At 35.6% G+C, this 13,671-nt stretch overlaps 1 protein-coding gene across 1 annotated transcript in view; it reads left to right on the plus strand.

The window, feature by feature from the left end:
• LOC122797757 (transient receptor potential cation channel subfamily A member 1-like) overlaps positions 1-13,671 on the plus strand; it is a 1,751,748-nt gene that overhangs the window by 13,658 nt on the left and 1,724,419 nt on the right. The window contains exons 3-4 of the mRNA XM_044066281.1: positions 124-299; positions 10,077-10,184. Coding sequence (XP_043922216.1) covers positions 124-299; positions 10,077-10,184 — 284 coding nt within the window. The remainder of the gene's footprint in view (positions 1-123; positions 300-10,076; positions 10,185-13,671) is intronic.

Consider the following 13,671-nt stretch of genomic DNA (forward strand, 5'->3'; position numbering starts at 1 on the left):
TATAACACATTGTTTTTGCATGTTTTGGAAGTAAATTGTGGTACTCCTTTAACAACAGTGTGTTATGCAATTATTTTCAAAGAACATGTAGTGAGTTTTAAATGATGCACGTTTTCTTTCCAGTTCTTAACATGTCAGACTTAAATGGGAATACACCTCTTCATTGGGCTGTTGAAAAAAATCAGGTGGAAAGTGTTAAAATGCTACTGGACAATGGTGCTGATCCAAACATATTAAACAGATACCAGCTATCTCCTCTTCACGGAGCAGTCCAGATGTTTCATAATGAGATTGTTAAGGTAAGCAGGGCTCCTATATAGTCTGCACATATTTCACAAGAAGTATAACTATGTTGCTCTTTTACCCCCAATCACACACAGTTTTGTTGACTTGTACTCCTCGCTTTTTTATGACTGAAGACAAGGCTAAAAACGGCCGTGATGTTACAAGTCATTTTACCCTGTTATTAATGACTAAAGAATGAAATGAAATAAACAGTTTCTAACTTAATGAAATATCTAAAAGTGCTATACTTGATTTTCCATTTCTACAACTGTATCCATATACTACAACTTCAGCTGGGAAAACAGGCTAAGTGAACTGGTCCACTGACCATTTTTTCATATATTACATAAGCCAAAAGCACAAAGAATGAAGACAACGATTCATAAACTACAGTAGTAGCCTACTAGACATCAGAAATAATATATCTGTAGGAGAAACTGCATGAGTAAATGTAAGGCAATTCAAACTCAGTATACCAATAATCAGTAATTTTGCAACTGGTTTATTTTTATTTATTTCACTTTATTAATAGTGGTATAGCATTGATCCATATGGATCATTTCCAATCTCAGCTTAGGAGATACTACAAGGATGCAATCATTCAAAGAATTATTCTTGCTCAACTTGAGTACAGACTATTGAAAATTGCTTCTGCACAATGCTAACCTCATGTTTTGATAAGAAAGTTTGAATTAGAACATTACTGTTGTCTCATGCTCATCCCAGCTAGCGACATAAGGCAGAGTTAAACACCTTGTTGCTACTTCCATCACTGAATATAATTTAATCAGTAGCTTAATTGAAAGGGAAGCAAAAACTGTGATACTTGGAGAACCCACAGCATACATTTCCGAATTCTGCAGAGTAAAGTGTATTATATTGTTCCTCAAGAAATTTGTCTTTTGTATTACTGTTCTGGTGTGGATGCCTGTGAATGATGTAGTTTGGAAGAACAATATCTGAGTTTAAGTGGTAACTGTCTGCATCATGGCATGCTGTTACTCATATATAGGCCTTTATAGAGATTTAGAGCATGCCCTGCTAATTATTATCATGTACTGTTTTGAATATTTTGCCCCATGCATATATTTTTGAAAATTCTATCCATATCAGAAATGTTTTCATACCATTGACTTGTATATACATTATAATGTGGAAAGTGCATAATGTAATGCCTGGCCTGGCCTGGCAATCCAGTGAAGGGATGCAAAATATGAGCATAGGGAGCACTTCTGGAAAGACAGTCCTTGGGATGAAGGTGGTTGGGTGTGAAGTTCATATGGTGTTGGCCGGCCATCTCCATGTCACAGATATCTCCTTAACAGAAAGAGAAGAGGACCTGGTGTCCCTGGGCTGTCATCAACCTTACTGCCCTTGGTGCTTCCCCTACACATTTGGGCTTGGAGTTTTAAATGACATCTAAACATTCTACTACCTAAGTGTACCCATTATATAGGAAGGTTCATGGTTCTAAAAATCTATATGGCAGGCTATAGGAAACACCTTTGCTTGTATGCATGTTGGTGCATTCTAGTATGAGCCTGGTCAGTTGAAAGACAACATGTTGACCATAAAGGGGTGCTTTAGCAGATGATCAGAGACTACATGAATACATCACTTGACTGATCATGAACTATATGGTAGCAATCAGATGAGCTGACAGCTTTGCTTTGCACAGTTCAGAGGTGACAGATGTGGTAATCTGAAGGAAACTTGAAGTCCTGCTTCTTTAGAAGACAAGGGTAATAGGTACTGGGTAGTACATAGTATCTAGTCTACTTGGTCTCATTTTGTTCACTTGCATTTCGCACTGTTGCTGGTTATCAGGATGTTGATCAAGAATACACACTTCGAACCTTCATCTCATACTCAGTAAGAGGTAACAAAGATATTCCTATAAGTCGACAGACTTCCCTTAATGCAAATGCTGGCCCTTTCATTGGTAGAGAGCATTCAGATGGTAGACCAGCTCATGAGGCATATGCAGCTACACATCATGGTCATCTGCAATGTCCTTGTGGTGCACATCTGTAGTTTCTGCAGACTATATTCATTTAATACATGTGTTCTTTGCACCCTTTAAATAGAAAATTGATTACAGTTATGCCACATGTGTTATAACTGCTGGATATATTTAATACCACAAGTATTCAGGACAAGCACATGTTAGCATACCCTGTCTTTTAAATATAATAACAACAGATACAAAATGGGCATCATGCTTACCTTTGTGCTGTTAGCACACATGAATCATGATATATAGTTGAATACTACATGTTGCCTTGTCAATAGCATTGTTTCATATTGTGCATACCAGTCTCTCTCATACTGATGTTGTTCCTCCTCACCATCTTCCTTGATGCTATTACATCTGTTGTCAAAATTTATTTATTTATCTATCCTTTGATGACTTTAATAGTCCTGCTAGGCTAGAGACCTATTTTCAAGGATGACTCAAGGTGGTATTTGTATTACTAGTGGAAATTTTTTATTAGTTTTTTATGATATTGCTGATATGTAGATCAAAGTTAAGATTGTTATCAATAGTTGGTCCTAACAGTTTTGCATTTGAAGCCACATCACTTGAAGTATTGTTCAGAGATGTAATAGAAAAAATAGAGATATCTAGAGAAAACTGTTTTGGTAAATATAGTAGAAGTGTAATTTCTTTTGGGATAAGTACTAAATGGTTGTTGGTGAGCCAAGACTCAATGGAATTGAATGTTTCTTGCATTAAACTCTGTACAAGAGAGAGAGCCCTGACAGAGCAGACTAATGTAGAGTCATCAGCATATTGAATTAGGGTGGCTTGTTTGCTGGCAGTATTAAGATGGTTAATAAAAATGTTGAAGAGAAGTAGGCCTAGTATTGAGCTTTGGGGAACCCCAGTGCTAACAGGTAAGTAAGGAGAGAAGTCAGAGTTCCATTTGACAGAATGATATCTGTTAGAGAGATAGCTAGTGAACCATTGTAAGGATGTTTTGGTTAAGCCCAGAAGAGATAGTTGGAATAAGAGTTGGGGGTTGGAGACAGTATCAAAGGCTTTGGATAGATCTAAGAACAGAGAAGAGACAAAGTTTCCTGAGTCACAAGCTTTGCTGATAGAGTTAGTAAAGGATAGTAGAGAAGTGATAGTGCTGTGTGCTGGTCTGAATCCATGTTGGGTGGGAGAGAGAAAATTATTGTCAGGAAGGTATTGAAGAAGTTGTTTATGGATACATTTTCCTAGAATTTTTGATAGTGGTGAAAGAATAGCAAATTGCCTATAGCTAGAGATTTCTGTGGAGGTACCACCTTTGTGGAGAGGAGGAATGAAGGATTTTTTCCACAGGGAGGGGACATAAGACTCCTTGATGGATCTATTAATGATTATTAATACTGGGTAGGCAATTGAGTCAGCAGCCATTTTTAGGTAGTCGTTAGGAAGATTGTCTGCAGAGGGGGAATATGGCTTGAACTTGCAGAGGACGTTTTTGATGAAGGAAGTAGAAGCTGGTTGCAGGGAAAATGTGGAGTGACAGGAGACGGGGTAGAGGGAGATGGAGGGAATTTGTTAGTGAGGGAAGCTATGCTATCAATGAAGTAAGAGTTAAATTGAGTTGCTATGTCTGGGGAAGTACTATCACAGTATGGTTGGGGGGAGGACTGACTTCCTTGGTTTAGGATTGTTTTGATAGTGTGCCAGGTTTTCTGAATGGATTTGTCCTGATTTTGTGGCTTTGCATAGAATTGTTTTTTTTGTCTAAATTAACCTGTTTCTTTACAAGGTTACACAGTGCTTTGAAATTATGTAAATTCTTGTGAGGCTTATGTTTTAGATAAATTGTGCACGTCTTGTCTCTTTTTTGCATGAGTGATCTAGTATATACAGTATAGCTGGTTTTGACTCTTTTCCTTCTGGTGGGAGCTAAACCACCTAAAGTGGTTAGGAATGTAGAATTAAATTGTTCAACTGTATCATCTAGTGGTAATTATTTAAGGAAGGACCAATTGATGGGGTTTACTAAATTTGTAAAGGCCTGCTGGTCAAAGCTGGATATGTTCTGTACTGTTTTGTAGATGTGTTGTCTACATTAATATGAAATAAGCCTAGTTGTACAAATGGGGTGGTGATCACAAATAGAGGCTGGAAGTGTTTTGAATTGAGAGAAATTGTTAGGATGGGAGATCAGGATCCAATCAATTATTGAGCCATTTTAGTTTGAAGAACTGATAAAGGTTGGGAAAGCAATTAGCTGAAAATATCCAAATAGGTTTATGTTATCTGTGGGAAATTGTAAGTGAAGTTTCTACCAGTCATTGCTGACATCACCTAATATTACTGTTTCCAGAGAAATATTTTTTTGATACCCAAGATAGGATACTTTCCAGAGTTGATAAGTTATTGCCAGGGGGTACGTATAAAGCTATAATTCACAGACTTTTATTATTGTTTAATTTAAGGCAGGTGATCAATAGTTTGGCGTTGTCAAAGTTAATATGGATTGGTTGCGAGGGGTTAAGGAAATAGATGCAGGATATATTATTCAATACCATCTCCTTTTCTTTTAAGTTGGTTAGCTCTGAACAAATTACAGCATGGAGGAAGTAATTTGGTACCTTTATGTGTGGTATAAGCCAGGTTTCAGTGATTACTAGCATGTCAGGAGATTGTGTAGTCACCCAAGCATTCAACTCAGAAATGTTATTGTACACGCTATGTGGGTGTTTACTGAGATAAATTTAAGCATATTTTGTGTACCTGGAATAAGGATTGAAGATGTGGATTGTGAGATGTTGGGACCAGGGTTAGGGTGAATTTCACCACAGAGCTGGAGGAATTTCAAAATTGTATAGCAAAGATAGGATTTCATTTTAGTTAAATTGTCAGTAAGTGCAATGTTAAGCAGGTATAGTTGTGTTTGAAACAGTTTGGGTTTAAAGAAGAATATATTGTCTGTGTGAAAGAGATGAGTGGTGATGAGTAGGCAGTAGTGATTTGTGTTATTTGTGTAAGACGTAGTGTGTGTAGGAGAGCTTAGAGTAGGTTGGATAGGGACCAGATATACAATGATAATGAAAAGAGGGAGAAGAACATTAGTGTTAGCAGAGTAGGAGAATAATTTTAGATTAGGGATTATTAGAGAGTTAATCAGACAAACTCCTTATGTAGATAATTTGAGGAAAGTAGTAATGTTTGTAGAAAAGAAGGAAGGGGATTAGTATGTAGATAGGGTGCTAGGTTGATATTAATAGGAATATGGTGAGAGATGGAGTGTATAGATGAGGATGCTGGTGCTATCAGAGGAAGGGGATGATGGGGTGGAGCTGGCAGAGGAAGGGGTGCGATGTGAATAGGTTTAAATGTAGAGGTAGTGGGGTGGGATGGATTAGGGGTCAGGATAGGGGAATGAAGTGAGCTGGAGGGCAAATGAAGCAGGAGGACACCTCAGACAACAAGAACCAGAAGGTAATTAGGTCATACAACCATACAATCCATGAAACCTTTGGTGTATGTTTGTTTATATTTATTTATTTGTGATGCCCTTTTATAGTAAGTTCTGTTTTGCTGCATTTCTTTCTTGAGATGGCTTTTTTGTTTTAATATTTTTTGCTTTATTGCAGGTGCTATTAAACATACAGTTAGAGGTTTGGTGCTTATTTACTGTAATTACCGTAAATTTTATTTCTAAATATTTAATGTCTATCATGAATGTCAACAACGGTTTTCTAAATACCCTTTTCAGTTTCTTTCAAGGTTTAATTATTTTCTTTTACTGTTTTAATTGTTTAGCCTATACTATTTGCTTATTAATGCACCATCCTTTATTTCAAGTATATTTCACGTATATATCCAATGCATATCTGTCTCTCAGTTGTGCTTTATAGGTACTGTCTACTGTGTTTTTCTTGTCAGATTATCATTCCATATTGTTATTTGCACTTGTTTTCACCAGGGATGTAACTGAAAGTGTCTTAGCACCAGTTCATCAATCTGATTAAGAACAATAAATATAACAAGGAAAATAAAATGAATAGATGCATTGGTTTTGATTAATTCCCACTTTTCAGACAGCTTCCTCTCGTCTTTATATACAATATTAATTAATACGATCATAGGATCATAGGATTATAGGAGGTTATTAGACTTTTGGTTTAAGGCCTCTACAAGCCTAGTTGTGTTATACCCTTGTTCCCTTATGGACCAAGATATATAGTCTATGTCTGTGTGCGAATCTAAGATCAGCACCAGCTGGGCCTGTCTAAGAGGACCATAGGTGAAACCCTCAGAGTAAATTTAGGATTTCCCATCCAATTGCCAGGTTACATTTAAATAGGGTCATTGAGGAGCTCTGTTTTACATGAATTGGGAGTTTGTTCCAGAGGAAGTGAATGGCATCCATTCTGGCTGAGATATGATTTTCTGTTATCCCTGGTGGGGTTAATTCAGCCAAAAGGCTGCAGTAAATGTAATCAAACACTGGAGGGAAGTACATAATCTCAATAAACACTTCCAGGTTACATAGTTCTTACCTGCTGTTCCTGGGACCCTATTTAGCTTCTAGACTCATGGCATATGACAGACCAGATCTTATCCAAGATTTTAGATAATATAGTTTAGGATATTCCACCAAAGTAACATACATGCTGCAGGAAAGTCTCTGACATGAGCATGCCCAACAAATAAGATGCGCTGATTAAAAAAATATGGGGTTAGTGCATTGGTTATGTAGAAATCATGTGTGGGACATGTGTATCACAAGCACATAAAATGACCAAACTGCCCATTCTGTACCTGTCTAAAACATCCTACTCAGACAGCCACTGGTGATGTCTTTCTTGTGGCCTCTTCATTCTAGGCAAAGTAGCAACTGGTTGCCCACATTGCACTAGTTGCTGGAAAAAAACAACATCTCTCTCTCTTGGTCTCTCTCTCACTTGCTGTGGTTACTGGTTACAACAATAATGTTGCGCATGCTGTGCCAGGTTTTACTTCTAGTTTACCAATGCACAGTATCAGTCTAAGAGTACACATAATGTTAAGCACCTGTGATTGCTTGTTCAAATTTTAATCTGCATAAAACACCCTATATCCATCTGTTGGAAATGTTATTGCTCAAACATATCACAACTTTTGTGTTGCACTTTGACATGAATGCAAATTATTTTGAGATCCTACTATTTATTTGAGATGTGTTCCCTTTGTTGGTTCTTACTTATATGAAGTGATACAATAACTCTAAGTATAGAACATGAGATCTAATTGGTGTCATGAACTTCATCAAAAGTTTTATTCAGTGGAATTCTTGATTAATTGCGACTGATGTCTTTTTCAATGTTGATGTGACCCTAGATTTGATTATGTCTGGTTTTAAAGCGCAGGTACCATTATAAATAATTTGTCTAAGGATAGAACAACACTGCAAAAGACAGCTGTCCCATATAATCACAACTTTCAGTGAATCTGGCTTTTGATGTAATGACATACATTTGATCTTGCAAGTTCAAAACGTTTTGAGGATTACAGATGCCGAAGTAGGTAAGGAAGTGCATGGCAAGGAGTAACAAAAAGCCTGCATTTTACCTAAAACTGACAACAAAAACATGTCCAAAGAAAGATACAGCAAAGAAAGTGTGACCCCTGGCCCAGCAATCAAGGAGCCTAAATCCTCACCACTAACACCAGAGAGGGCATCTCATATATAAAGAAAGGATAACAAATACACACAGTAAAGTGCAACTTCCCTTAAGAGCACATGAAGATCACAGTCAGTCCGGGGCTGGTTACTCCCTTGCTCTCCAGGTCCCCAATAAGACTCCCCACTGGCACAGCTATAGGGTCCAGATCTCAGCCTAGTGGGCAAGCTAAAACCTCTAGCACCCTCTCTGTCCAACCAGTGCTTCGTGTCCCTGCCCAAGTAGTTTACTAACACACACACACACACACACACACACACACACACACACACACACACACACACACATGCACTTTGAGATATGAGTTTATACAACCACACAGGCACTCCTGGGGAAGGCTGGCACAGTTTCTCCAGCTGTGTCCCTTTCTCCCACACTATATGATAGTTCCATTTGCCACCACCCACTAATACTTATCAGCTACTCAAAGGCCCTTAAAAGGGTGTCCAATTATTACTGTGCAATATTATTATCCAATTGGTAGTGTGATTAAACAGTCAAGCCTTATAAGAGTGACTTGGTACAGGATCCTTATATACATGCAATGCACTCTTAGAGCTTAACTTATCTCTATAAAAAGAGCCACATTTGAAAGGTTTTAAAATATTTAATAATAAATAATAAAAACACAAGACAATACTTCTTACTACACAATGCTAGTCAAGAATTCAGAGATCACAGATAAATACTTAAAATAATTCCGTAGTACAGTTCTGACATCACAGAAAAACACTTAGTCTAATCTTTCTAGTGCCTAGCTATTTCTAAAAGAAAACACAAGTCTAAGATAACTTACATAAGACAACAGGCAGTGCTGTGAGTTGGATGGTCAAGACAAAAATACTTAATGCCTTCTGATTCTCTCTGTTTAAATTGCTGTTTTCAGTCCTGCTTCCCATTACATCATTTCACACTTTCCTGGGGTTCCCAGGCTGACAGATACTACATTCTTGTTATCTTGCACATGCAGGAAACTATAGCCATAAATGGCATTCCACATGTAAACTCTAGCAATTATTCCTTAAGTTAAAACAATAGGCAGGATGCTTCACTCCAGACTCATCAACTCCAAATTCTAACTTCAAAGGAACAGACATTAAATAATTTTAATCTTCAAAGGACAGACAAGAAATACTTGACTTAGCTTTCTTTACAGCAGAGGACAATGTTGCTGCATTGTTTTAAGTTCAACATTTCACAGCATATTCTTTCATTTAAGAAAACAAGTTTGTAGTTTCCATTCATATTTACAAATGACAGAATTATGTACCAAATTCTATCTGGCTAGGCTGGCAGATTTCACATTTCTACCAGTCTTCACAAAAGGAATGATGGGTGAAAGAGATGGACAATGTACAGACAGTTGAATATATACTATAGATGGCTCTATAAGAGAAGAATAAGATGGAGGATGAGATGAATAAAAATTTATAAAGCTACTCATCTCCAGGCCAAAGGAAAGTGGTGGCATGTGCAATACTTATGAAGATAATAAATACATGAGTGACAATGTTCATATAATGATGAGATGATAATTCACTAAAAGAGTGAAATCATTATGAAGAAAACCAATCAGCAAATAGAAAGGAGAATTTCACTTTCAAGATGATGCATTCTTCATATAAACATAATGATATATAGTACTGAAGGATGAACAAGGGTATTGGGTAGTTGGGTTAGATAACTATTCACTGAAAGGTTGTTAGATAAATTTTTGAGACAGAATAAATGCACGAAGGAGATGGTTGGGAAACAGTTGAGGAAAGGAGTGCTATATAAGAGTTTTAACAGTTTTTCATTAAAAAATGAAATTGTTATGCATAAATAAGGAATATAAGAAGTGATAAAAAAGTACACACATTTTTGAATGATGTGAAATAAATGACTATACAAGATGTTTTCTATCTGAATTTGGAATATTATGATCACGTATTAAAAGGAGCATTTTATTTGATACAGGTTAATTTTAGGCAACCTGCTCATGACAGTGCAAACAATGGTCGAATCGTATTTTCCAGTAGCATGCATACAAAATGAAATGATAATTAATATGTTCACTAATCATATGTATAATAAGTGTGTAATAAATTTAATGATGGTTTTTGTCTCTGTAGGTGCTAGCTGGACATAAAGGCATCGATCTGAATCTGGAGGGGGAACTTGGAAACACTCCCTTGTTGACAGCATGCTGTAGAAATAATCATGAAGGGATTAATATTCTGGTAAATATGTTACTTTATTATTACTGACTAATTAGGGTAATCATTTGTCATTAATTCTGCAAAACATCAATCATTTGCAAGGAAAGCAATAAGAATCATTTATGTTCAAACAACACAATTTTAATAATCAAAATATTGGTTTTATCCATAAGCATAATTGTTAATACCCTTTGAATTCAGTATCACAATTGTTGTTTTTATGTTCTTCTTAATCAATAGTCCAGCAAATGGTTATCAGTGAGATCACAGTAATCAATAGTCTAGCAAATGGTTATCAGTGAGATCACAGTAATCAATAGTCCAGCAAATGGTTATCAATGAGATCAAATAAACAATCCAGCTGTCCTTTGGAGTTATCTATAATACAGACCAGTCAGCCATTTGTATCAGAAACTCATTTGTATCAGAAAATATTAAACATCATATACCAAATTTAGAAACAAAAGAAATGGGAGCCAGAGTCATCTACAGACAAGAAAGGTGTTTATCTAACAATGAGCAGAGAATAAAAGAAAACTCAATTGTTAAACAAATTAATATATTTCTACATAATAAAACACAAAGCTTAAAACATCTGAGTTTAATAGAAGCTGTTCGCCTATGAAAAGGTATGCAGTAATTTAATTGCATGTTAAACATGTGTGCATATTTGTTGACCTTTTGTGATAATGGGATTAAGTGAAATCTTGGAATATTGATTAGTGAGAACAATATTCATGACTCAGGGTAAATATCTCTGTTCCTGCCATGTTACACAACATATTTCTTTTTTTATTATTAAAGCTCATTTGTTCTCAGCATACTACTTCATAATATGCTTCCTTGCCCTGCCCCCCCTATACAAGCTTAACAGTTACTGCACTTTGCCAACTTGTTTGAAGTCCTAGCAGTGTCGTGTGGATTAAATGCTCTTTTTAAGCTTTCTTATGATATTAATTAAACATATGATAATTTTTCAATCTTCATTTGGATGTGGAAAAAATATTTACATTTTCTAGCACTAACCTTACTTATACTTTCTGTTATGTAGAATACAACTGAATATACATACTTCAGAAGCTTACATTTTTTGCATATTGTATTAATCATATCTGTAAATCTGTTCAAACTTCTCCTTCCCATCACTATGGTAATAAAATGGTTACGTTAAAGATGAATAGAATTAAAGGATGTCTTTTCATGTTATATATGTTTTTGATTCATGCCCTTGCCTAAATAAAACACTCTCTAAAACTTCATTGAAATGGGTCGATGCAGAAAAAGATGTTTAAAAAGTTTACATAAAATAGATAATTAGACTAATTTTTATACAAGAAGTCTCATGCACGAGTAGAATGGATGTTTTTAGTATCAGGTGAGTAGTATGAAATACTGGCATTTATTGGATGCTGAGAACAGTGGGGAATTGCTCTATTACTGATAAACAATGATATAACTGATCAATGAGCATATATTTTCAGGTATTTATAGATGGTATAAAGTAGAGATGTTAGAAAATATAATTCCATTTTTTGGGGAGAAGTCTGAAGTTTAGTCATGCTAAACATACGGACAGGGGGAAACTGTGAGACTACCTCTGGAAAATGTAATAAATGGCAATGTGTCAGTTCTCATTTTAACAAATCTTAATTTATCAATTCAAGCTGGAAAAAGTAGAATTTTAGTTCTCTTCTCCATGATGTGATGATATTGGGCATTAGGTGGTATCACCTACATGAGGGATTGGAAGTCTCCACACGTCTCCACAAGACTTCTATATAGATATAGATATTTTGATCAAATCCCATTTTTTACTACATGTCTTTGATGATACAGAAATGTACATATTCTGCCTTGGTTACAAAATATGTTATTTATTTATTTATTTACAGGTTGATTTCATTCAGAAACATATTTTTAAGATATATATATATATATATATATATATATATATATATATATATATATATATATATATATATATATATCTGTGTGTGTGTGTGTGTGTGCACAATAAAATAATGAACAGTAGTTTATCATCTTTTTGTGTGTGTTTATTAGTAAATGCCCACAATTTTGATTGTACCTATTATTGAGTATAAAGTTGAATATATGAATGATCAAAATATTGTCCCAGGTTGCAGGTAGATGAGTGTGTGTGTGTCCTGTCTCTTGTACAAAACATTTTATAATGCACTATTGGGTATACATTTTTTTTGTTTTGTTGTTGAGTGTATTGATATTTTGTGCATTCAGGAAAGTATACGCTGGAAATTATTATTTTTTTCAGTTTTTATCAGTTTGGCATTTTTGGTGTTCTACATTTTCTTATATAATTGTATCCACATCAACATGGTTCACTAATATGGTGGAATGCCTCTTTCATTGAGAAGGTCAGAAGGGTAGGAAAAAATCAAATGCAAACAGAGATCAGCAATAGTCAAGCAGGGATCAATATGTTACACATCAGTACAGCTAAATAAAGACATCATTAAATACTTGTAGATAAATGAGGAAAGCTATTTTTCAGCTACAGACAGAAATCAGCAATAGCCAGACAGGGACGACTAAGTCACACAGCCCTACAGCTAAATAAAAATGTTATTAAATATTTGTAGTTTATTAGTTGGATGGATATTATTCAATGTCTGCAAAACCATTCTTTCCTAACAGACACTAGCAGATCCCTCTTAAAACTCCAAAAAGAACAAAAAACTTACAACAGAACAAAATGAGATATAAGAGTAAAGATAAAAAATGGTAGTAACCAAACCTTAAATGAGTAAAATAGTGCATCTAAATATCCATTGGTGTGTAGAGGTTACTACATATAAATATCCATTGGTGTGTAGAGCTTACTACATATAAATATCCATTGGTGTGTAGAGGTTACTACATCTAAATATCCATTGGTGTGTAGAGGTTACTACATATAAATATCCATTGGTGTGTAGAGGTTACTACATATAAATATCCATTGGTGTGTAGAGGATACTACATCTAAATATCCATTGGTGTGTAGAGCTTACTACATATAAATATCCATTGGTGTGTAGAGCTTACTACATATAAATATCCATTGGTGTGTAGAGCTTACTACATATAAATATCCATTGGTGTCTAGAGGTTACTACATCTAAATATCCATTGGTGTGTAGAGGTTACTACATATAAATATCCATTGGTGTCTAGAGGTTACTACATCTAAATATCCATTGGTGTGTAGAGCGTACTACATATGCAACAGTATCAAAACCCCTCTGCATATAGACTTAATTATGAAAGATTTCCTCGCACAGGGACATATGTGAACCAACAGGCTCAACAGGTGCAGAGACAAGCTACACCACCACCACCCCCCCTCCACCAGGACACCACAGAGGTCAACATTCTTCAATTAATGATCAACTACCACCCCCTCTGATGTTGCTGAATCCCCAGCATATAGCTGTGAATAATGTACACTCCCCGCCCACAGGATTAAGACCTCAGAATTTCTCACCTAACC

The sequence above is a fragment of the Protopterus annectens genome, chromosome 3.part1, assembly GCF_019279795.1.
Source record: "Protopterus annectens isolate FY-2018-M chromosome 3.part1, PAN1.0, whole genome shotgun sequence".
Taxonomy (NCBI): Eukaryota; Metazoa; Chordata; order Ceratodontiformes; family Protopteridae; genus Protopterus; species Protopterus annectens.